This window comes from Plecotus auritus (assembly GCF_963455305.1).
Source record: "Plecotus auritus genome assembly, chromosome: 8".
Lineage (NCBI taxonomy): Eukaryota > Metazoa > Chordata > Mammalia > Chiroptera > Vespertilionidae > Plecotus > Plecotus auritus.
The window spans coordinates 157,090,487-157,116,659 of NC_137782.1; the positions used below are offsets into that span (position 1 = coordinate 157,090,487).

At 43.6% G+C, this 26,173-nt stretch overlaps 1 protein-coding gene across 2 annotated transcripts in view; it reads right to left on the reverse strand.

The window, feature by feature from the left end:
* The window catches only part of VIT (vitrin), a 94,425-nt gene that overhangs the window by 52,852 nt on the left and 15,400 nt on the right, over window positions 1-26,173 (reverse strand). For both annotated transcript variants that reach the window (XM_080684095.1, XM_080684094.1), the window contains exons 2-4: window positions 22,351-22,420; window positions 15,540-15,605; window positions 2,513-2,669 (exon numbers count right to left, since the gene is read on the reverse strand). In XM_080684095.1, coding sequence (XP_080540221.1) covers window positions 2,513-2,669; window positions 15,540-15,605; window positions 22,351-22,402 — 275 coding nt within the window. In that variant the 5' untranslated portion in view covers window positions 22,403-22,420. The remainder of the gene's footprint in view (window positions 1-2,512; window positions 2,670-15,539; window positions 15,606-22,350; window positions 22,421-26,173) is intronic.

The following is a 26,173-nucleotide window of genomic DNA, read 5'->3' on the forward strand; positions in this document are numbered from 1 at the left end:
TAAAAGAAATTATCCCGTGGTCCCTTTACTCATAATTAATGGAGGAAATAAAAATAACTTATGGCTTTTTATTTTCCCCCGGAGAAATTATTCTGCTCTTGGATTTATATTCCATTGTATTGAGGAAGTGTGTGTGTGCACTCCCTGTAGCTGCCACTCAGAGTGAGGGAGGGGGCCGTGCTGTGCTTTCCTCGGGCTGTTGGAAAGGCCTGTGGAGGCCTCCCGGGTCCTCACGATGGACTTGTGAACGTTACGTAAGACTGAAAACGCAGACTCGGAGAGGTGCAGGTGTAGACCTATTGTGCTCCCGTGAGGTGCTCCCATGAGATGCTCCGGTTGTAGAAGAGAGTGAGCCTCATCTTGTGGACTTAACTGGAGGGTGAGGACATTCTCCCAGAGAAGGGCAGATCCTGGGAGGTCAGTGGTCTGTAAACTACAGGAGGCAACAGCAGTCCAGGGAGGCAAATGCACCAGACACTTGACCACCACAGGAGATCCTGGAGGAGGGACAGAGCCTGAAGTGTATCACCTGGGCTCTGGGCTGGAAGTCGTGGACCTGACTTCTAATCCTGAATGTGCAACTAACAAGCAATTTAATGAACTTCCCTATGCTTCAGTTCCTCTTCTAACAAACGGGGATGCTAGTAGCAGCCTCTTAGGGTTGAGGTGACGCTAAAAGGCGAGAATTACAGTGTAAAGGATTACTGCCCTTCTGATGACCTCTTTGGTGAGGTCACATTAACTCGTATGGCTCTGTCCTGCATAGGAAACATGGAAAGGCGAGAAAGTGCCAGAGTGGTCGGCGGAAACCAGTGCCAACCATCTCAGATCACAGCTGGAAAAATACAGGCACCTTAAGACAGGCTCAGCCTCTGCAACAGAGGTCAGTGAGACGCAGACGGGAGAGAGCTGATGTGGTGGAGCTGTGGGCACGCCCATGGGCGTGAAGGATGAATGTGAGCATGCACACGCGTGCAGGTATGTTTGGGAGGCCTGCACGTGTGAATTCATGCACATGCAGGTGTGTATATAAACCTTTACATACCTCTTTCGGCATGAAATTGACTTCAGAGTGAAAACAAAATATTTTTATTCCATAGTCTGGAGTTAAGAAACAGCATTTAGTGTTGTTTTTCTTTAATATTTCTCTACTGTCTCTAATAGAGCCTCCATAGTCCTGTCACATTGAATGATGGGTAATTCCTTCTCTCTCTGCAGTGATAGGGAAAAGAGGATTACGGCCAACATAATCTACTAGTAATTCTTACAACTGTTTTTACACATAGATTTTTTTTCTTTTCTTACTGCTTCTCCAATTTCAGAGAAGCTACTGGCTACATACCTTGAAGGGAAATGCATTTTACATCTTCTCCCCTCTCTCTGGAGAGGTACAACTGAACAATCAACCAACTGGTGTGCCAGGAAGGAAAGGGAAAAGATACCAGAAGCCTGAATAATTCAGACACTCCATCCAGTATCCAGTGTCCATGCCTTGAGTCAGGAGCCACATCTCACAGCAGGGCCTGTGGTGGGTAGGAGTGCAGGCACTGACGTGGCTTCGAGTCCCCATCTGCTACTAAATTTTAATAGTGTGGCTATTCAACTTCTCTTCATCCTTAAGGTGTGGTTAATCGTAGTAGATACCGCATAGGGCAATGGTGAGGTTTAAATAAGATAACATAGGTGGGGTGCTTGACACATACACATTAATCTTATTATCAAAGATATTAAGTAAAGCCCTAGCCAGTTTGGCTTAGTGGATAAAGCGTCAGCCTTCGCGTTCGATTCTGGTCAAGGGCACATGCCCGGGTTACGGGCTTGATCCCCAGTAGGGGGTGTGCAGGACGAAGCAGATCAATGATTTCTTTCTCGTCATTGGTGTTTCCCTCTCTCTCTCCCTCTCCTTTCCTCTCTGAAATCAATAAAAAATAATATAAAAAGATATTAAGTAAGTATACATTTCCTGTGTTGTATGAGGGTTCTGTGAGGGTCACCTTTGCCTCTCCCCCTTTAGGCAGTGACAGTCCAAAGCATGCCATGCCTCCTGCCCTCCTGCCTGGTCTCAAACCAACAGCTGACCAAGCAGTGCCACCGCCCCCTCCTCCTCACTCTTCCTGTCCCACGGTCTCAGGCATCACCATGGCTGGGACATTTCTTCTCCAAACGTCTGGGCCTGCCTTAGTCTCATCCCTAGTATCTCCTTGCTCAGCACACACTGGTATTTACATCATCAAGAACTTTGGTGTCCTTGTCAGGAACGTGAAAGAGTAGGCTCTTCCCCCGTCTCCGTTGAGGTGTACAGAGGAGGGAGCCCTGCTATCCACAGAGCACTGGGAAAGGAGACCCAGGACCACCCGCGGCTCCTGCGGAATCCTCTGGGGGAGGGGGGCCAGGTGAAATCCAAGGTGCTCAGTTACATTTGTACATTTTTGTTTGCTACATCAGGCAACCCTGCCCTGGCTCCCCGCCCACACCCTGATTGCTAGCTGTTAAGTAGCTCCGTGCTACCCACCTGTGAACCGCAGCGGCACACACACTGGAATAGGAAGCGTAGACGTTCGTGCCATACACGTGGTACTTGGGGTCTTGGCATCCTGCCGGGCATTTCACAATGAACTCGGGATGGATGATCTTCCCAGCTATGACATCACAGTTGATCTGAGGCACAGCTGAGAATATAAAATAGGTCAAAATTACACCCTGTGCTATCAGCTTATACGGGGTGACTCTGTCAGGTCATAACTATTCATTTGGTTAATCACGAAGAGCCAGAGCCTGGGCTGACCCTAGGTCCCCTCCACGTAATGAAAGCAAATATGTAATTAATTAGGACATCCCTCAGACCAGACAAACAACGAACGCCATCCGTTGCATTTAACTGCCGAGAGCAAAAGCTAAAAGCTCATTTCTGTGTTTATCTGGGCAATCAATTAATTGATCCGTGGTCAAGATGGGAGTGATCTTTCCTCACCTGCCATCACACTTGGTGGAAAGCTGGGAGCTCCCTGCTGAGCGCGCAGGAGAAGCTCGTTCATCCCCCCTCCCTCCTCTTTTGGCTGTGACTGCAGTTGCCAGGCTAGTGCTGTCCAGTGGAGTAGGCCAGTCTTCTGGAGCTAAAAGCTTGCTAGGAATGCGGTGGGGAGAGGCTCTAATGGCAGGACCTACAGGGAAGTGGGGCTGCATCTTCCCTGAAAAAAATTTACCTCTCAAACTCCCAAGGGAAAGGTCTCTTAGATGACACCATACCGATGCCCTTTGAGCTGGGAATGTTTCCTGCTCTGGGCCCATTCTTCAGAGGGGACTCTGAAACGTGAGCACAGTTCAAGGAGTGAGCAGGGTCAGGGGGGCCTGGAAACTACCAGATGAAGGGATGGCTGTCAGACATGGGCTGTTGGGCCCTAAGAAGGACAGAATTTGGAGGCAAGCGATAGCTGTCTCCGCAAGGAGGACCATTGTGTGCTGACACCAGAGGGCAGAGTTAGAATTAAAGGGTAGACAAGAGTGGCCAGGAAGAACTTATCAAGTAATAGAATTTGCCCTTGAGGAGTGGGCTGCCCCATGAGCAGTGAATGGGCTGAAGTGTGCAAGGAGGGACTGGACAGTCGAGGATGGGATTTCCACAGTGGGCGGGGAGGTAGAACGAAAGCCCCGCCCAGTGCCAGGAGTCTGTGATTACAAACATGTACACGGGGTCAGGATCTCTGCCAGGCCACCCACCCTCTAACTGGGTTCCTGAGATGGTCTCAGAGCTGCTAATGGCTTCCAGCTGTAGTCAGAGCGCACACTGTTTCCTTAACCCTTACCTACCTGAGTGGGGCAGAGCGGCACCTCACTCAGAATGGAGGGAACCCGGAGGTAGGACGCCTACTCTTGCCTCAAACGCCCCGCCCTGGCAGTCTCTGCCGCTCAGGGCTGGGCCAGTAGGGGAGGCCTGCTCCCGGGAGCCCAGGGGCTGAGTCTGATCACAGGCTAAAACCATTTGTGGTCTACGTTAAGAAGCGGAGCGCTGTGCTTAAAACAGTTTTGTGGTTTCGTTCTTCCCGCCACAGGTTGCCTCCTCTCCAAAGTTATTTTCTTTTTATCTTTCATTCTTTTAAACCCTGATACTCAAGGCTGCATTTACTATTTTGAGTCATAGAGTTTTGTGTTGTTGTTTTTTAAAGGCAATTTAGGGGCTGACGATGCCAGTGCAGTCTCTCCTTAAACTGGTTGGTTGTTTGATCCCTGGGTGTAGCTCAGTGCATTCAGCTCTCCTCCTGTCTACAGATCACATCCCTACTCCCAAATGCACCTCCTCCCTTAGACGGAAAGAAAAGGAAAGCATTCTTTCTTGGTTCTTATTTATTTGAAATAGGAGGTGACAAGCTCTGTGAACCGGGTTCAATTTGGATGTAACTTTGGCTCTCTAAGATTTTGGATCTCCTGGCAGGCCAACCCAAATCTTCGGAAATGGAGTAAATGGCTACATCTAGATCAGGGGTGGGCAAACTTTTTGACTCGAGGGCCACAATGGGTTCTTAAACTGGACCGGAGGGCCGGAACAAAAGCATGGATGGAGTGTTTGTGTGAACTAATATAAATTCAAAGTAAACATCATTACATAAAAGGGTACGGTCTTTTTTTTAATTTTATTTCAGTAGTTTTATTCATTTCAAACTGTGCTCTGATACTGTGCTCTCCAGGGGCGTGTCTCCCTACATCACCACATAACGTGTCTACGCATTCCCAGGGTGATGTCGGGAGACGCGTCCGCGGGCATTACAAGGAGCCTCTGGAAGATGGAGAGGTTGTTCCTTCTACTGAATGGGCGGATATAAATCAGCCCACTCAGAAGAAGGAGCTGCGGCCGTGTTTCCCGACATTGCCATGTTAACACTGCTGCTGGTGAAGGAGCGGAGGGGAGAGCAAGAGAACCCTCCGCTCTTTCGGCTTCGCAGGCGGGATAGAACAGCCGAACGCGGGCTGTAGTTTGCCCACGGCTGATCTAGACGCTTACTGTATGAATTGTACATAATGACTGAACCTATTGAAAGGCTTCAGGGTGCACATAGCACATGCAGTGGGATGTCTCATGAAATAGTTGGTTTAAAAAGATAAGGGGGAAAATGTTCCATGGGAATATTTTGCTTTCTACTAATCAAATTCCCTACCCCTTCCTTTAAGGGGCATTTTTAAAAATTTGTTTGGTCTTGTTTGCACGTAGACCTGAGAAGTGCCTTAAATAAGATCTGCTTTATCTGCACCCAACTGGGTTAGCAAAACTGGTGGATCAGCTCATCCCAAAGGGAGGGAAAATGAAACCAAGCACCTAGGTTTATGCACTTTGGAAAAACAAAGTGCAATGGCAAAGTGTAGCTAAAGGTCAAATATCTGTTAGATATGCACAGAAAGTCAAGCTGGAGAGAGGGAGCTAATTAAAAATGTCAAAGTTATTGTCCAAGTCACTGGCAATGATAATGTCTAACTCCAGCTGGGGAGAAGCAGCCATTTGCTTCTTTTGGCAGCTCATGTTGGAGTCTATGGAGGCCACGGTTTACCTCTTTACAGTCTCCTCACAGTTATTTGTGAAATTGTCTGTTGTCCCATAACCTTCCAAGAATCTTCCATTTTTCCACTTTAGGCCCGTATGAAATGACTTATCTTTGCATTTCCTCTGAGTACTTTTGAGCGATTCCATCTTATAGCTTAGGTTTCCCTTGTTTCTTTCTCTTTTGTTGCTTAGGTTCACTTTCATATCTCCCTTCCCTTCTCTGGGTTTTATCTCAAAAGTGCAGAAATAAGCCTCGCTTGGGATGACAAGTCAAAATTAAGGCAGCTCCAGAATTATCATTCCCAGGTCTGAAGGGACAGGAAGATATTTGGCAAATGTCAAAACAGAGAATTGGGTGCTAGGGATGCTGTGTCCCTGCTGCTAACCTCAGGTGAGAACTTACTCAGAAGCCATAGAAATGTTTCCTCCCAGGAGCATTTGGAAACAACAAGAATTGAGACTCTCGCATCCTTCCTGAGTGGACGGTTGCTGGTGGGAGTGAGGGAACCTGGGCTAACGTCACAGAGGTCCTGGGGGAGCCCAGAATTGCTTCACTGGGGCCTTTGCACAGAGACCTGTTCCTTGGCCAACTGCTCTGCTTCTCCCTCATAGGATTCCTTTAGGTGACCTTGACTTCTCAAGGTCATGGTCACTTTCATGACAGAGCTCTCATTGGAGCATCTCAGAATCTGCCAAGGATCCCTTCCCAGTGGCTCTTGGCACCAGCCACAGGGAAAAGAGAAGCACTTGCAACCCAGATGGTAAGAACTGTGGGGTAGCCTTTAGATGCTACTCATTGTGATAACGTGACTGTCGTATTGATCCCCAAGAGTTCCTGGGAAAAACGGGTATTGCCTGAGCCACTATTTTCATGCCACATTGGGCTCTTAAAGGTGGAACTGCGAATGTTTCTGTTCTGCATTGAGTCTCCTGCCTGGTCTAGTAACAGAGGCATTATTGAGGGATGTCACACGCAATCAGCCAGGGATGTAGAAGCCAAATCAGACTGTGTGCGCTACTTCTTATTTTGCCATTCATCTTTTCAATGATCCTAGGCAAGCCCATTGCTTCTGGAAAACACATTTCCTAACCAATCTGAGAAGGCCATTGTAAGTTTGCCTCCTGGATGTCAATGAGGAGGAATTATTATAACATAAAAGCACTTATGCATAAACACTTTTGATAGTAAATGGTTTTGTTGGACTGTGGTATTCAAATAGAGTAAAATCCCATTTTTTAAGAGATTTATACAAAAAGTTAGCTTAACAAAATAAAAATGACCATTAAGTAAAACTGGAAAATGCATGCACCCTTCTCCTTGATCCTGAGCTTCAGTGGCCAGATCATGTTAATTCTTCCTTTCTAGTGACTTATGTTGTAAAGCATTTTTCCTCATTTTTCTTAAGCAGCCTCTGATCACTTTTGATTCAAACAAACTTGAACCTTTGGTCAATAGCTTTTTGCTGCCTTGCGGAAAAATTCCAGAATCCTTAAGGCTTTCCACAGTCCCCTGCATGGAATGTGCCACTGCTGTCCCTGTATTTTTCCGATGAATGTTATCTTGCAGACTTAGCTTGTGCATTTCTCACACCTGGAACTCTTTCTCCTTTCATGTGTTTAAGTGATACTACATTTTCTGTGTCCCAGTTCCAGTTAATAGTTCACTCATCTACTAGAATATATACTCCCCCAGGGCAGGATTTTTGTTTGCTGCCCAACAGAATGTGTGCCCAGTGATGGATGAAACCAATCCATTTGCAAGTCCTGCTGGTTTTATTTCCAGACCTGCTATTTCTCTCTACCTCCACCTTGGTCCAAGTCACTGACATTTCCTGTCTCAACTATTAACCCAATAAATAGCCTCCTGTCTTGTCTTCTCCCTTCCATGTTACACATCCTTTGCCTCAGTCCTTTCTCCATTGAACAGCCAGTGTGACGCTTTTAACAGTGTGATCAGATTTCATCGTTCTCCTGCTTAAAACCCCTCATTGGCTTTCTGTTGCCCTCAGGATAATGCCAAAGCTCCTTAAGGTGATCTATAAGGCCTTAAAGGATTTGGTCCCTGAATTCTTCTCTACTTAATCTCCTAATACTGTTACTTGAGGATGAAAAGGTGTCAGTCAGCAAAGGCCTGGAAGAAAATCTTCCAAACAGAAGGAAGAGTCAGGGCAAAAACTCTGATGTGGGAATGGGCTTGGTGGTGAAAGAACATAAATCTGCAGGGCTGCACAGTATTCTTTTCAGGAGGAATTTCTTGACAAGCCTACTTGGGGTAGAGGCTGAGCTTCCAAGGGCCTGCATGGAGAAGAGTCTGCCTGGAAAATGGGTTTGCTAAACGGGAGAGAGAAGGTTGTGTGTAAAATGGTGAAGAAGAGAGGGTGAGGATGTAATGAGGTGCTGGTGGAAGATCTTGTGTTCCATGAGGTGACTCCTTCTTTTGATCCTTAAAAATCTGAAAGGCTCCAAATATGATAAAATGTTCAATGAAGGGAAGTTTCTTTGAGGAGTTGCTAAAGTAGCTGAGTCACAGGGCAGAGCTGGACAGGAATGCCTTGGGAACACAGGATGGGCGTGGTAGATAAAACTGAGGAGTACATTTCAGATTCCCCATAAATCACAGGGAGAGCTCCAGACTTTTAAAAGGGTTATAGAATTGGTATTTACACAGATACAATCTGACATCTGAGGAGCCATGTGGCCAAGCTAATACTGGATGGCACCACTCTAGATGATGAAACTACAGCTTTGGTTAATGTAGGGCTGGATTTGAACCCAGATATGTCTGATTCTTACACTGTATCGCATTCTCTCCTGAGCCAAGCCTTTGCCAGGAAGATGTGCAGCATGGTGGTGGTGATGGGTGGGGGTTAAAGAAATATTTTCCCTTGGTCATTAAAGGTTTCTCAAGAAGAATATATATAAGCAACAGTTTGGGAAAAGCAGGACACATGATGGAAGCAGCTGATAAAGACAGAACTGGTAAAGCGCACTTGCCTCAGCCGGTAACTCCAAGCCCAGGCTTTAAGCACTTCAGAGTCTGTTCATATTAGTCCTTCTAACCAACGTGTTTGCCATGGAAGGAGAGTGATGAATCAGTGATTGGATAACAGAGGTTAACTTTTCTGTAGCAACATACCTTTTGGACAGCTGCAGAAGTTTGTGATTAAAAATAACCGACTTTTAGTTTACAAAGGACAGTCAGACACATTTTTTTCACTTGACCCTTTGAGAACCCTGAGAGGCATACTGTCCTCATTTTCCAGAGAGGTAAGCTGATTGCTCAAACTCAGGTAACAATTAAGTGGCAGATCCAGGACCTGAACTCAGATCCTCCGACTCTAAAACCGAAGCTTTGCCAGCTCTACCTGGCTGCCTCTTCCATAAGTGAAGAGGAGGAGTTACACTGCTGCTTCCCTACTCTGATCCCACAGGGCTTTTCTGACTGAAGGTCACTGACAACCACCACTGGGTGAATGCAGGATATGTCTTGTCAATAGGTTGTGTGGATGAGTGTTTGTGTGCATGTGATTTTTGGTGTGTATTTCCATCTGTGCATTTATCCCAAATACCTGCAAGGCAACTCTTCTAGTGTAATTTTCCTTAATTGGTTTCCTGTTATTTCTGAGAATTGCTATGGTGGAATTTACATAACTAGACATCTTTAACACTGAGAGAGTTCACCTCCCTTCTCACCCACACGTCAGAAGAGGCTAGAGCCCTAACTGGTTTGGCTCAGTGAATAGAGCATAAGCCTGGGGACTGAAGGGTCCCAGGTTTGATTATGGTCAAGGGCAGATGCCTGGGTTTCGGGCTCAATCCGCAGTAAGGGGTGTGCAGGAGGCAGCCAATCAATGATTCTCTCTCATCATTGATGTTTCGATCTCTCTTTTCCTCTCTGAAATCAATGAAAAAAGAAGGAGAAGGAGGAAGGGAAGGGGGAGAGGGGAGGGGGAGGAGGAGGGCTAGAAAGCTAATCCTCTTCTGTTTTCATGGTCTGAGAGAGGGCACACGCACCTGCGGGTTACTTACAAGTTGCTACAGCTAACAATATGGTAACCTACTCAAGAAGCCAAATGAATGTTATACCAAAATCCCATAACCTCAGAGCTGTATATCTCTTCATCAGTATCCAATACACGAAATAACCAAGTCCCAGAAGAATGGCCTCTCCATGCCTGAGGCAGTACCTCTGGGAATCATCTATCCTTTCAAGGTTGATTGCAAAAATCTTTCCCTGCCTTACAAGGTATTAAGGTTAACTTATTGGAGAGAACTATGTGAATTAAACGTTGTACATTCCACCCCAGGTTAAGACTATTTCAACAGACTTCAAATATAATAAAAACATTTCAGAATGTAGCTTCACTGCCCGTGGAGAATAGCTTGCTTTTATTTATCTTGCTGATTGTTGTCTTCATCATCTAGATTTTCTGCTTGGAAAACCCTCATTCCCCGCCCCCTAACATGTGGCTTATCATATCACCATATTTTCTAAATCAAATAAAGTGGGACTGACTCCAAACTGCCAATTGTCAGGAGCGAAAAAATGGGGAAGAACAAAGCTTTTCAGAGCGGCATTGCCAGGTCTGAGCCCACCTTCCAGCTGCATCTCCCATGACACCCCGACACTTAAACAGAACCACTCCACTCACTGTTTCCCCAGGAAACGTCTACGTGTTTCCCATGATATCTGGGCTTAGTGCACCTAGAGAGCCCTGCCATCTACCTCTGCCTGTAAAATTCTTCTTATTTTTCATGTCCTTCCTTGGACGCTCTTTCATGAAACTAGTATGAATCCTGTTGTAGTTTATAGTGGTTTGTTGTTCATTTGTCCATCCAACAACTATCTAATGAGCAATAAGCATATCTTCATGGTGCTTTTGGTTTGGTTAGGAAGACAGACCGTGTAAAAGAGATCTTACAATAATCCGTGATAAGTATATAGTAGAGGAAGTGTAGTACACACAGGAGCCATCTAAACTAGTTTTGTATGTGTGTATTGGCATTTGGAGTTGGGTCCAGGAAGGCTTTCCTTTGCATACATTTATTTTATCTTCTACAAGGTTGGATGCCCACTGATCCAACCTTGGACGGAGTTAATAACCTCAGCTCTCACCTGTGTAACGCTAGCTCATCTGAACCCATTTTGGACCAAAGCCATTGCATCTGGACTCTTCCAGGGCTTCCTTACAAGTAGAAAAGCCACTGAAGATATTTTACAATTTAATAGATTTTCCCCTCTCTAGCATACACTGCGATGCAGGGATTGTTCTGGAGTCAGTGGTTGGCATAATTTACGTGGAAATGTTTGATGGGTTTATTACAGTATGTGCTGAGAGGCTCTGACGTGGGTAGGACATTTTCTGAATGTGTAATCTATACTTAACTGAAGTTAATTCTTAAAATCCATAAGGTGTCATGACTGCCTTAGGAGCAGAGGACTAGGAACACACCTAAACCCTTTAGTCATTATTTGTAGCCTTCAACAATCAAGAGAAATGCAGCCACATTTTGTCATTTGTTCCAAACTGCTTGGGCGGGTGGTGCTGACTGAATCCACCATGGAGCTGCCTCTGGGGAAGGTCTGATCTGTGGCTCCATAGCGTCAGGAAATTGAGAACCTTGGAAAGTCACCTCTGAAAACAAACTTGATAAAACTCATTCTGTTCAGTGAGGTAAACTTTCCCATGGACTATACAATTTATGAAGACATTAATTTAGGCTTATTTTTATTCCCTCCGCCCCCTATATTATTCTAAGATGGTAGGCAGGCTTTCATGATCTCAGGGACCTCCCTGAACGTTCTAGATTGCATAAGGCATCTAGGGGCTAGGGCAGGGAAGGAGGAAGTCCTGTAGTGTTGGAATTTGACTTTTTTCGCCCCTGACAATTGGCAGTTTGCAGTCAATCACACTTGATTTGATTTAGAAAATGTGATGTGATAAGCCACATGCGATGGAGTAAAACTGTACCCATTGTAACTGTGTATGTGAAAATGAAACATTAGCTTGGAATGAATAGTCATATACCCCTGGGAGTAGAGCTGTAAGAAGGCATCCCTTTTTTCATCTTTGCTTTTCCCTTTTTAAAACCCCCATGCTGGATTATTTTCAACATATACTACCTTCTGGGTCCTAAGGGCCCCCACTGGGGCCATGTGAAGACCAAATAATGGAAAGAAGGAAAAGGCGATGACAAGAAAATGAAGAAATAGGGAGGAGAGAAAGAGACAATTACCTAAAACAACAGTGATCCCATGGGTAGACAGAGTAGATACACCGGTAAGGCATATGGTCTCAGGCCAAGCCAAGGAAAGAAACGCATCCTGGTTCCCTGCTTTTCCATTATCCCCACGTCTCTTCTGCTTTATTTCCTATTCAGTTAGTCCTTGGTCATCCAACACATTTATCTGCTTCCAGGCAACAGACATTTCATTCCTTCGTCCTGCCTCACTGGGAGGAGGCATTAGGGAAAGTGTCTAGGGTTGAGCCTCACATGGACCTGAGTTTCAAATCTGGCTCCACCAGCCGGCTGGACCATATTTTGGACAGCAGATCCTCAAGAGCTGAGAGCAGTGCCACATGTGTAGCCAGGGTCAGTAAATTGTCCACTGACCCAAGCCCTCAAATTGCCTCCTGCTTGTTATGTTACCTCCGGTCTCCTGGGTCGTGAAGACTTTTAGTCTGGAACAAGTGCTGGTGCAAACTGAGGCTGGCTAGAAGAGGTCAGAGGACACTGGGGAGAACCTGTCCACACTAATGTTCACACCCCTGATCTTGGTTCTCTCTCTAGTCCTCAAATTTTACTGGGCGTTGGAGAGCTTGTTAAAACAGATTCTGCCCTCCCCCTTCCCCCCAGAGTTTTGGATTCAGGGGTCTGGGTAGGTGGGGCAGAAGGTTCCAGGCGATGCTGATGTTGCTGATCTAGGAACACCCCCTGAGAACTATGGACCTAGTCCATTTCACACTGAAGCCAAAGTGATTTGTTTAAATCCCTGCTTTTATGCTGTTGCTTTTCTGCTCAAAACCCGTTAGTAGCTCCTTGTAAGGTATATTTTGAAGTGTAAACTGTAAGAGTAAAATGATCCATAAATATTCCCTCCAGAGGGAGTCAGAGGTGTCTAGGTTTACCAGAGACAACTGTGAAGTGTGTGTATCTCTCAAGGAGATAAGAGAAATTGTAATTGTTTTGTTTTCCATTTTACTGTAATAAATACAAGAAATTTGTGTGACATTCTTGGTAGACACTTTCATTCCACCTGTGTGTAAATCTGAAATGCTTACTCACTAATAAATTGTATTCCCATTCTATTCTCTTTATGTGTTGGTACAAAGGGTTTTTTTGTTGTTGTTGCCAAGATTGTTTTTTTTCTCTAGCACAACCCTATTCACTTTACTATTGCATTTTGGTGCCTTGAAATCACTGTGTCAACCTAGGCTGATGCAATTAGATTATCCACCCCCTCAAACCTCCCCCGACCTGCCGAAATCTGGGATTAACTGAGAGACATGGTCTGCACAGAGAGAGAGAGGCAAACAGTGAGGCAGATACACAGAGAGAAGCAGAGGTGCCGATTCGTGAGGGCTTTACATCTGGGGGACAGTCCCAGTGAGGTCCAGCTGTTGTCCCTGCCTTGGATTCTGCAAGCTACCCCACGTCCTGCCCATATCCCCTTTATTGCTTAAGCAAATTGGCCTTGGATTTCTGCTAATTCCATCCGAAATAACCTTCAATGAGATACTCCCTGATGAAGTCCAGATTCCTGGACACAGTAACAAAGATCTGCAGGATCTGGTGCCTGCTTACCCCTCCATCCCTTATCTGAACACACTTACCTCCTACTCTATATTTCAGTTATACTTAGCTCCTTTTTTAAAAGCTCTTTCTACTCTTCAGGATTTGAGCATGCTGTTTTCTCCCCTCTTGTAACACTCTTTTCTCCTTATTGTCTGGCCAATTTCTGTTTGGCCTTCCCAGATACACAGCTTCTTCTCTAGAGTCTCAGAGCGCCTTTAAAAGTCTGAGCACTTACATAAGACATCATAATTGCCTGTTGACTTGTCTCTCTTCCTCCTTCGATTTTGAGCTCTCTTAGGGCAAAGACTGAGTCTCCATTGAATCTCCATTGCTGTCCTCTAAACATAATACCTGGAACTTGGCTGGCACCTGATAAATGCTTGTCAAATGAGTGAATGGATGTGCTCCTTGTCATCCGTCACTTACCCAGTGGCAGATTGACAACATTGAGTAGAAAAAAATGAAAATTACTTTGGCCCCAAGCTGTAGACTATAATTTAGAACTACTCCTGAGGTGAAGAATCAGATATCACCATGGTTTGGGAATATCCCATTACCTTCATTGTATTTCTCCCCCCCCCCCATATTTAATGATTGTGCCAGAGTTTCTAATTAGAGAAAAGGGCCTCATGCACTTATTGATTCAAATGTTCTGCATTTGAATCACAGAGGAGATTTTGAGAATAAGGGTAGAATTCAGCATATCAGAAATTCAATCCATCTGAGATCTCTCAAAGAGGTTTGCCTTTGGGTCATTTAGCACAGACTTTCTTAGTCACTGAAAACTGTTGTCATGGTAATCATGGAACCTTTCATGATTCTGTATACGAGTTAATGAAGATACTGGAAACAACCCAAAGGAATTTATACTTGGGTGTGCATTTGTCTCCATATTAACCCAATCATTGTTTTGAACGCACATCTGCCCCTGGGCCGATGCTCTTGGCTCTGGGTCCTGACAGGAATAAATAAACAACAGATTCCTTTTTAGTATTTCAGGCGAGGCGGCTGTGGATGGCTGCCCTTTTGGTCTCATTTCAACAGGAAATCCCACATGGAGGTTATAAAGGAGCAGAAGAAAAAAAGAATGGTGTATGAAGCAAATCTCTTTCTTTTATTTCAAATTATTAATGTTGCTGATTTCAAGGCACCAAAATGCAATGCCTGTGAAGACGTTTCGGTTGTGGAGAGACCAGAACATGGATTATATCCCAAGCCTTTCTTGTATGGTCCTTTCTACATATACCTTAACTCGAGCCTCCATCAAGCCCGCAAATCTCGCTCCAGGTTCCTTAGTGTGCTCACAACGTTTGAGTGTGAGATTTCCCATCTGTGTCCTGTCCTACTTATTTCCCAACATCCATTCTCCTAGTAGTGCAGATGCTTGACATCAAGACATTTCCCACCCTCCCTTAATGATGGCTGAGGGTCTTTAAGTAGAAGTGGCATTTTGACTTTTTGGACTCATCTTTAAAGGGAGTGGGTATGTTCCCTTCTTCCTCCCTTCTCACTGGCTGAAATGTGAATGACAGGTGGAGCTGGGCTAGGCATTGTAGACAATGAGTTGGGAGCCACCCTGAGAAAGGCAGAGTAACAAGACAGAGGAGTCTGGGTCCTTGAAGATTGTGAGATTTCTCTGAAAGCCCAGACCGACTGTTTCTGTCTTATTGAAGCAACTGTTATTTTGGATTTTCTGTTATCTGATCTTAACTAATATACCACCCCAAAATGAAATTTATTTTTCCTCTTTCCGTGGGTTGGGTGTGAAACCCACGGGTTTTTCTGAGAAATTTACCTTCGGATTCCAGGCCACGCTGGAAGATGGGCAGGTTTGCTGGACCTTTGCATTAGCCAGACTGCATTTTCTGGTATGGTAATGAAGACATCATTTCAATGGCAGGAAAATACCTTCACAGAATAGCCATAGCGGTATTGTATTGCCTGGTCTTTGTATGTGTATTTTGGATTTTTCTAGTATAGTGGAACCACGTTATCTTTCACCCTAAACTTAGGACTCCTGTCTCTCATGCTTTTCGGAATGGGATAAGTGGTAAATAAGAATCATTACTAATTAGTCTGAGTCCAGAGTAATTGAAATAAAGACAAAGAAAAAAACAACATTCCAAATTATCTAAACAAAAAACAAGCACGTAACAACCCTCCTCATGGAGACACAAGCCTTATGTCAGTGAGGAATTACAGCTTTACTTACTGAATTTAGGCCTTTTAATCTTCTTGGTCATTTCTTTATTTGAATGTATTCCAGTCACCAGCAAAACTACATGAAGAAAATACAAAATAACTAATCAATATTAGTTCACCTACACACTTTCTCTCTTTTGATCCTGATTTTTTTTTTTAAAATATATTTTATTGATTTTTCACAGAGAGGAAGAGAGAGGGATAGAGAGCTAGAAACATCGATGAGAGAGAAACATCGATCAGCTGCCTCCTGCACACCTCCCACTGGGGATGTGCCCGCAGCCAAGGTACATGCCCTTGACCGGAATCGAACCCGGGACCTTTCAGTCCGCAGGCCGACGCTCTATCCACTGAGCCAAACCGGTTTCGGCCTGATTTTTGCTTGGGTCACATATTAAAATATTCTCATTAGTTAAACTAATTTCCCCTTATATTAAGGTGAGGAAATAAGACATATCTTTGTGAACACTTGGCCTCTGTGGAGGAAAGTCTTTCAGAAATACTTTTCAGATGCCTAGCCCAGTGGTCGGCAAACTGCAGCTCACGAGCCACATGCAGCTCTTTGGCCCCTTGAGTGTGGCTTTTCCACAAAATACCACGTGTGGGCACGCACATACAGTGCAATTGAAACTTCGTGGCCCATGCGCAGAAGTCGGTTTTTGGTTCTCAAAAGAAATTTCAATCGTTGTACTGTTGATATTTGGCTCTGTTGACTAATGAGTTTGCCGACCACTGGCCTAGCCTTTGCTTTGTTGTCTTTAAATTTCAACACTCCAATCCTACCATCTCCATTTTGCAAAGGAGGGAACGTGGTTTGCTTGGTCCCAGGAATGGGTGATAGAGGTAGATGAGCTCCAGACCCTTCTTGTGTTCATTCCTCTGTGTCACATGAGTTTCCAAATGGCCAGAGAATGGCATGCTTGGGTGTGTGTGTGTGTGTGTGTGTGTGTGTGTGTGTGTGTGTGCACACAAGTGCCACAGAGAGTGGGGTGAATGGAGGGGATAAAAAGCCCCAGAGAAGGGCTCTCTGGGAAAGGAAGACAAGGAAAAGGTGACAAGGAAAAGGGGTAGAGAGAGGCTACAAGATCTGAGGTGTGACGTGTGTGTCCCCAGGTGGTCCCTCCAGCAGCACGGGGTTCTGCACCCCCCACGAAGGACACCTGCAGATGCTTGAGCTTCCTCAGAAACAGGAGCAGGGCTGCAAGCAGCATTTGGATGATGTTCTCCTTTGGGAAGTGTAACAGTGGGGGAAGAAGGGGGACCTCTTTATGTTTTTAAATTTAAAGTCACATTACCAGTTTGAGCCTTGTGTTTTTAAAAAATAACATTGACTGATTTTTAAAAAATCTTTATTGTTCATATTATTACAGATGTTCCTCTTCCCCGCCCCCCCCCATAGCTCCCCTCCACCCTGTTCTCACCCCACTCCAGGCCTTCACCCCCCACCCCCATTGTCCTCGTCCATAGGTGTAAGCTCTTTGTCCAGTCTCTTCCCGTACTCCCAACAACCCCTTCCCACTGAGAATTGTCAGTCCGCTCCCTTTCCATGCCCCTGATTCTATTACGTTCACCAGTTCTGTTCATCAGATTTTTTATTCATTTGGTTTTTAGATTCACTTGTTGATAGATATATATTTGTTGTCACTTTGTTGTTCATAATTTTTTTATCTTTACCTTTTTCTTCTTCTTCCTCTTCTTAAAGAATACTCTTCAGCATTTCATATAATAATGGTTTGGTGGTGATGAACTCCTTCAGCTTTTTCTTGTCTGTGAAGCTTTTTGTCTGACCTTCAGTTCTAAATGATAGCTTTGCTGGGTAGAGTAACCTTGGTTATAGGTTCTTGCTATTCATCACTTTGAATATTTCTTGCCACTCCCTTCTAGGCTGCATAGTTTCTGTTGAGAAATCAGCTGACAGTCGTATGGGTGCTCCCTTGTAGGTAACTAACTGTTTTTCTCTTGCTGCTTTTAATATTCTCTCTTTGTCTTTTGCTCTTGGCATTTTAATTATGATGTGTCTTGGTGTGGTCCTCTTTGGATTCCTTTTGTTTGGGGTTCTCTGTGCTTCCTGGACTTGTAAGTCTATTTCTTTCACCAGGTGGGGGAAGTTTTCTGTCATTATTTCTTCAAATAGGTTTTCAGTATCTTGCTCTCTCTCTTCTTTTGGCACCCCCATAATTCGGATGTTGGTACGCTTGAAGTTGTCCCAGAGGCTCCTTACACTATCTTCATATTTTTGGATTCTTTTTGCTTTTCCGGTTGGGTGTTTTTTGCTTCTTTGTATTTCAAATCTTTGACTTGATTCTTGGGATCCTCTAGTCTGCTGTTGAATCTCTGTATAATATTTTTTATTTCAGTCAGTGTATGTTTAATTTCTGACTGGTTCTTTTTCAGCCACTGCCTGGGGCCACCCAGCAGGAGCTACAGAGAGATCTGCAGATTCCTCCTCTTTGTAAGGAGTTTGGAAGTGCCCAGACGAGTCCCAGCTGTGTAGCAAGGCAGGCTGCTGCTGCTGTTGCCTATTTAACAGGTTTTAGGCTGAGAAAGGACAGGCCATTCATATGCAAAAACTGATGCGCACAGCTTGGGTGGGGTTGTAAATTGGGTGGGGTGGGGTCTCAGGGAATCACCAGGGTGGAGCAAACAGCAATGGCTGCCAGTCAGCCCTGCACCAGAGAGGTCCCCGCGTCTCCGTGCAGGAACAATGATCACTGCGAGCACCACTGAAAGAAAGCCGCCCTTGCATGCCTGCCCTGATGCCAGACAGCCCAGTTTCTCCCCGTATGTGTCTGGGTCCCCCAGAGTCTCGCCCGGAACTGGAGTTCAGAGCAAGTGGGAGCTTGTATCTTCCTCGGATTAAAAGAGCAGCACATCCAGGTGCCAGCACTTTCTGCGCCTCCACACCTTCTACCAGTCTCAGTGCGCTTTCTTCACCTCTCTAGTTGTGGAACTTCCACTCAGCCAGCTTTCCCGTGGTTCTGGGTGGTAATTGTTCTGCCTTTTAGGTGTAATTTTGATGTGGTGGTGAGAGGCAGCAAGTATAGGTGTTACCTATGCTGCCATCTTGGTTCTCCTCATTTTTTTTTATTACCAAAAGAATACATAGGTTCCTTGCAGAAAAAATGTAAAAAACCCAAAAAGCAGTACAGAAAACATGGATGAACACAAAAGTATATTTTCAGTTTTTTTTCTATATGTATATATGTATTCTTATAGGTACTTTTAAACAAATATTTGATCATGCTCATACTGTTTCCAATGTTTTAGAACTTATGTCTATTAAGGATATATGCAGACTTTTTGTCATTAAATATTACTGTTAAAATAACTTTAACTGCCTGTAAGTATATGTACTGGTGCTCTCCCTCCAGGGAGCACGCCCATGCCATTCCCTCCCTCCTCTCCTTCCCCTATAGGAACTTATCCCTAACCTCCAAGGGTCCCCAGGAGACTTGCAATCAGGGGAGCAATGGGCAGTGGCAGCTCGTCCTGGGCTAACCCCCTGAACCTGTCTCCAAGGCCCCCTTTTCTCTGACTTCCCAGTGAGCCAAAGCAGCCCAGCCTAAGAATATTTTTGCTGCAGTCAATAAATTCTTGCTTGCTTTTCTTTAAAAAAAAAAGTGTGTATATGTATATATTATATATATGTACTGTATGCATATATCATAATTTAGCCAATTTACAATTTAACACAAGTAGTCCATCTTTGCACTGATCCATCCATTATCATTTCCTTAAAATAAACCTGCAAATAGGATTTCTTGCCTGAAAGCTATGCCCTCTTAAGATTTTGATTTATATTGTGACATTTTTTTTTATTGACAAAATTCTCACTTCCCTGCACGTATACTAATTCTACCAGTAATGTTTTTCCTTTCAAAGGGTCAGTCAGTTTTCTATTCTTCTTTCCTCTCCAGGCATTCTTTCACTCCAAGGCAGTGCTGCTTTAACTTACCTCTCTTTTAGCCACTTTTCTGAGAAACCCGCTTTCTGGATAGAGTTGGGACTCTGAGGTGAACATTGAGGCAATAGACTAACCAAAACAGGCATTTTCCTTTCTAGTTTTTATGTTTGTTTTTTCACCGAACACAGAGGCTTGATTTAGGCATAAATGGACTTAGAAATTCTTGAATTAGAAACTGTCTTTAAGGAAAAAGGAGGCAATGTCCCCAAGTTTGTTCTGGGGACTTTATGTATATTTATCTTATGATTCTCTAGCTACTCTGCCAATGATGCAGCCACTGAATTATCCCCAGTTTTGACAACTAGCATTAGCCGAGGTCGGGACAGATGACATACCATGTCCTGTACGAACAGAAACATGAAAGAGAATTCAGTGAGAGCCCCAAGTCTAGCCAAGCAGAATGAAAGCAGACACTTTTAGGTGTTATTTACTTCTGGGGTTTGGGGGTGTGTGAGTGTCCTGCAGGTCTAATTTTTTATAGTAGCCTCTGTGTCATTTAACACTGCAAAGGCCACATTTTCATTTTATAGACAAAAATAAATAACTAGAATCCTTGAAACTGAAAAAAAGTACTAAAATATATAGAAAGTAAATGACACAAGGTAAGTTGATGGAATAAGTGACACAGTAATAAATGTGGGTATCCATTTTTGTGGAAAACCAAATCCTGTCCTGGCCTTGCGTGTCTGTGGCAAGTGGTGTATATAAGCCCTGGTATCATTAGGACTATAAATATTTCAGTAGGACCACCTCACCAGCATTTGCTCACCCAAGACCCTCCAGGCTGAAAACATGCAGAGCGGGCTTCAATTTTACAGCCCTGCTTAATAAAGTCATTACTTTCAGTGGTTCACAGAGGCCATCCCCTCGTGAGACTTGTTAATTAAAGTTCCCAGAGATCACGTCTCCAGAGGAGGGCGGGGCAATAAGGCTGCAAATGTGCTTGTGCTCTGGGGCGAGTCTTCATTCCTCATCGGTAAGACTTCTCTTGCTATACCAGTGGTCCTCAACCTTCCTAACGCCGCGACCCTTTAACACAGTTCCTCATGTTGTGGTGACCCCCAACCATAAAATTATTTCCGTTGCTACTTCATAACTGTAATTTTGCTACTGTTATGAATCGTAATGTAACTATCTGTGTTGTTCGATGGTCGCGACCCACACGTTGAGAACCGCTGCTGTAGAGCCTAAGACCATCGGACAACACAGATATTTACATTACGATTCATTAACGGTAGCAAAATTACAGTTATGAAGTAGCAACGGAAATAATTTTATGGTTGGGGGTCACCACAACATGAGGAACTGTGTTAAAGGGTCGCGGCATCAGGAAGGTTGAGAACCGCTGAATTAGTGGCTCAGCTGCTGAGGGTCCCTGCTGGGGGCTTATCCATAAGAACATGGGAGAAACAACTATGCCAGGGGGACATTTATACTGTAAATACTGTGAGTTTGTGAGGACTATTCAAGAGTTTCTGTCTGGGCAAGGAATCACTTTGCTGACCAAGAGCCCTTGGAAGACCCTTGGGGATTAGCTCCTGTCTTGGCAAAGGGACTCCTCTCGGACAGTGGTGAATGCCACACACTGACCTAGCGAAGACCATCTGCCCGCCAACACCAGCGCTGTCATTCCCTAGAAACGTGGCAGCAACACGTGACTTTCGTTTTGGCACTGGCAGCGGTAGGTCAGTGGGCAGTTGGTTCAGCTGGCTCTCCTGCGTGCCTAGCCTATGAAAAGATACACCTCACCTGAATTTGGACTTTATCTCTTTCATCTCGCCTTGCCTAGAAAAACAGTGCAATTGATCCATCACTGCTTTGGAATATGTTATTTCTTTATTGGTTCCTTGAGAGACATTATCCTGTGTGCTGCTGGCTTCTGAAATTCCTGCAGCAAACCTGTGTTGGATACATTGCTGGCAAAGACATGATCAACGTCTCTGACCATAATTTGTCACCCAAAATAAAACGGGCAGGTTTGGACTCTGCTACCTTAAAAATATGGCATCCCTTAGGAGAATAATTTATTTAGCAGTGTTTCTTGAATGGCCAGGTGAATGACACTCAGATATGATGAGGTTCATTATGGGGCATGGAACAGACTTCACCCTCTGAGAAAACCAACCCTACGGACACTTTGAGTTTGTACTTCTGGCCTTCAGAGTCAGGAGAGAATAAAACTCTGTTGTTCTAAGCCACCCAGTTTGTGGTATTTTGTGAGGCAGCCCCAGCACACTAGTACAGATTGTCGGAAAGCCTTTCCTGACAATAGTTTCACAGTGACCCGTCTGACAAGTCCACAGCACAGTGGGGTGGAGATTACAAGATTACCGTTTGGCTTACTGCTACACCCATCGGCACTCTTCCCTCTTCTGGTTAACCTGCTGATTGCCGAGGGCCTACCTGAAGTTGCATTCTCTGGTGATAATGGAGGAATGTAAAGGGTTTCATCTCTAAAGGTATGAGTTGCCAATGGTACAAGTAAGGCCATTGTCAGTGATACAGCTTCTTGAGAGATTAAGCAATAAAAGCACCTCTATGTTCAGAATCTGTGAATATGCTCTATCTGAAACATTTGTTAGTTGCTGAAGAATACATACACAGATGTGTGTGTATATGTGTGTATGCAATACATAGAGACACTCTAATGTAATGGATGTACTTACTGTTCATAAAAATATATTTACACATACGCCCTGAATTTGATCTACACTTAGCATTCTCACTTCGACTTCTCTCCAAAAGGTTTATCATAAAGAGATACTCTGTGCTGTTTATATGCTTTTCTTGGCAGGATTTCTTTGGACCTTAGGAGAATGTTAACAGTGTATCCAGATACACATATAAAAGTACTTACCAAGGAACATTTCAATAACAGATGCCTTCATAGTGAGGACAACAATCCCCATAAATCTCCAAATGGCACCCTGGAGGGGAAGAAACAATAACACCATCACATTTCAGCCAAGAGTTCTGAGCTGGATGCACTGGAGTGTGGGGCAAGGCTGTTCATGTTGCATTGCCCTCTGGAGTCTTAGGATTTAAGCTGCAAGTTCCTATAAGAGCACATGCAGATGGTAGTGGCCAGTGCGCTGGTACCCAGAGAGTCTATTCTCACTTAGAAAACCGGTTCTAGCCACCAGCCTTCTGCCCTTCAGAGATCTGGTCTTTGCTTAGAACTAAAGAGGAAATAACTTGACAAGTTCAAGAATATGTCCAACCAGTCTTCGAATTAGGACAGCAACCACACTTACGATATTGAGGGAGCAATTTTAGATTACAAATGATTTGTTCATCATTCATTCAATAAATATTTATTAAATTCCTATTACATGGCTGGGTATTGTTAGGCGATAAAAATGCAATTAAAAAACAACTCTTGCTCTTAAAAGACATACTTTAATACAAGTGGGAAAACATATGTAGCCACAAATCACTGTAACATTAGAGAGTGTGCAGGCCCCATAGGACGACGGGAGTTTATAGAGCAGTGGCTCTCAAGCTTTGCTGCAGACTTGTGCCATCCGGGAGTTTTAAAACACTCTGATGCCCAGGATGCACCTCAGACCAACGGAATCAGAATCTCTTGGGTGTGGAGTCTAGGCATTAAGCTTTTAAAAACCTCCCCAGGTTATTCCAATGTGCAGCCAAGTTTGAGAACCAGTGGTGTAGAGCAAGGCTTCCAAAATCTTTTTTAAAAATTTTTTATTGTTGAGAGTATTACAGATGTCCCCTCTTTCCCCATCCATTGCCCCTCTCCACCCAGTTCCCGCCCCACCCCAGTCCTTCACCACCGGATTGTGTGTGTCCCTGGGCAATGCATAGATGCAAATAAGTTCTTTGGTTAATCTCTTCCGGCCCCCTCCCCCTTTCCACCTGAGACTGGTCAGTCTGTTCCTTGTCTCTTGGAATGGGAACGTTTTGAGTCTTTCTTCTTACAACTTCACTCGTACACTTAAAATGTAAATGTGCCTTTTGAAATGTGTAAAAAAAAAATCAAACTCTCTCTCAGTCATTCTAGACGGCCCAGGGCAGTTCCTTTAGGTCAGTGGTCGGCAAACTCATTAGTCAACAGAGCGGCAAACCACGGCTCGCGAGCCGCAGTTTGCCGACCACTGCTTTAGGTGGTCTGATGTCAGGGAGCGTGGGGTACGCAGTGGTAATCTTAACTCCTCGTGCTCACCACGGTCCTAGCAGAAATGGAACTGTGGGGGTTTTCAGAAGAATGTGTTACTGATTCATAATGTTATGGATTGTGCTGTGAGATGTAATGGAAAGAGTCCTGAATGTGAAGTCTGGTGGGGCAAATGAAGCCCGATTGTGAAATAAGAACACACATTACAGTAAGTAGAGTAGCCAGCCAATTTAATTAGACCTATTGTTGCTCAGAGCTAGAAAAGAGCAGGTTGATAATCGACAACAATATGGCCTTATGTTTATATGTGGGGGTTTTTTTTGCAGTATTTTTCTCTTAAATTTTTTATTGTGGTAAAATACACAAACATAAAATTTACTATCTTAACCATTTTTAAGTAAACACATTCCTATTGTGCTATCATCACCTCCATCCATCTCCAGAACTCTTTTTGTGTTCTAAAACTGAAGCCCTATGCCATTGAACGCTAACTCCCCATTCTCCTGCTCCCCCAGCCCTGGCAACCGCCATTCTGCTTTCTGTCTCTACCATTTTAACTACTCTAAGTACCTCATATAAATGCAATCATGTAATATTTATCTTTTTGTGACTGGCCTATTTCTAATAGTGTAATATTCTCAGGATTTGTCCATATTGTACTACATGTCAGAAGTTCCTTCCTTTTTAAGGCTGAATAATATTCCACCGTGTGTATGTACCCCATTTTAAAATTTATTCATTAGTTGGTCATTCATCAGTCCATGGACACTCAAGCTATGCTATGAACATGGGTGTGCATTGTTCTCTTTGAGGCCCTGTTTTTACTTCTTTCGTGTCCAGAATGGGATTGCTAGATCATATGGTAATTCTATTTTTAATTTTTTGAGGAACCTTCATATGTTTTCTAGAGTGGCGATACAATTTCACAATCCCACTAACATTGCACATGGATTCCAATATCTCCACATCCTCACCAAGCACTTGTTATTTTCTGTTTCTTTTGCTAGTATTCATTCTAATGGGTATGAGGTGGCATCTCATTGTAGTTTTGATTTGCATTTCCCTAACAATTAGTGATGTTGAACATCTTTTCATGTGCTTGTTGGCCATTTGTATTCTTTGGAGAAATGTCAGTTCAAGTACTTTGCCCAGTTTTTAATCATTTTGTTGTTGAATTTTAGTTATCTATACAATCTGGATAATAATCCCTTATCAGATATATGATTTGTAAATATTCTCTCCCATTCTGTGTTGCCTTTTTACTCTGTTGCTAGTGTCTTTTGATGCAAAATAATTTTTATGAAGTCCAGTTCATCTATTTTTTATTGTCTATGCCTTTGCGTGTTATGTCCAAGAAGTTATTGCCAAATCCAATGTTGTGAAGCTTTTGTCCTTGTTTTCTTCTAAGAATTTTATCATTTTTTGGTTTCATATTTAGATCTTTGATTCATTAGAGTTAATTTTTGTATACCGTGTTGGGCGAGGGTCCAAAGCTGTTCTTTTGCATGTGGATATCCACTTGGCTCAGCACCATTTGTTGAAGCAACTGTCTTTGCACCTTGTCAAAAATTATGTGGCCATGTACATGAGGGTTAATTTTTGGACTTTATTCTATTCCATTTGTTTGTATGTGTGACTCTTTGCCAGTACCACACTGTTATGATTACTGTAGCTTTGTAGTCAGTTATGAAAAATCAGGAACAGCCCTAACTGGTTTGGCTCAGTGGATAGAGCGTCGACCTGCGGACTGAAGGGTCCCAAGTTCGATTCCGGTCAAGGGCATGTACCTTGGTTGTGGGCACATTCCCAGTGGGAGATGTGCAGGAGGCAGCTGATCGATGTTTCTCTTTCATCGATGTTTCTAACTCTCTATCCCCCTCCCTTCCTCTCTGTAAAAAATCAATAAAATATATATTTAAAATAAGTAAATAAAAAATCAGGAATAGTCCTTCAGCTCTCCTCTTCTTCTTTAAGAATGCTTTTGGCTATTGTGGTCCTTTGAAATTCCATATAAATATTTTGATGGGTTTTTCTATTTCTTCAAAAAACATCATTGGGATTTTGATAGGTTTTACACTGAATTTGTAGATAGTTTTGGGTACTATTGGTATCTTAACAATATTAAGTCTTCTAATCTGTAAACATGGGATATGTTCCCATTTATTTATGTCTTTTTAGTTTCTTTGAGCAATGTTTTGTAGTTCTCATTGTACAAGAATTTTACCGTCTTGGTTAGGTTAATTTTTAAGTATTTTTTTATGTAAATGGAATTGTTTCTTAATTTTCTTTTTGAATTGTTCATTGTTAGTGTATAGAAAGGCAACTGAATTCTGTGTGTTAACTTTGTAATCTGCTACTTGGCTGAATTTATTTATTAGTTCTAACTGATGGAATGTAATCTTGTTATGGAATCTTTAGGATTTTCTGCATATGAGATCATATCTTCGTAAACAGGATAATTTTAATTCTTCCTTTCCAGTTTGGTTGCCTTTTATTTCTTTTTCTTGCCTAATTTCTCTGGCTAGAACTTCCAGTACTATGTTGA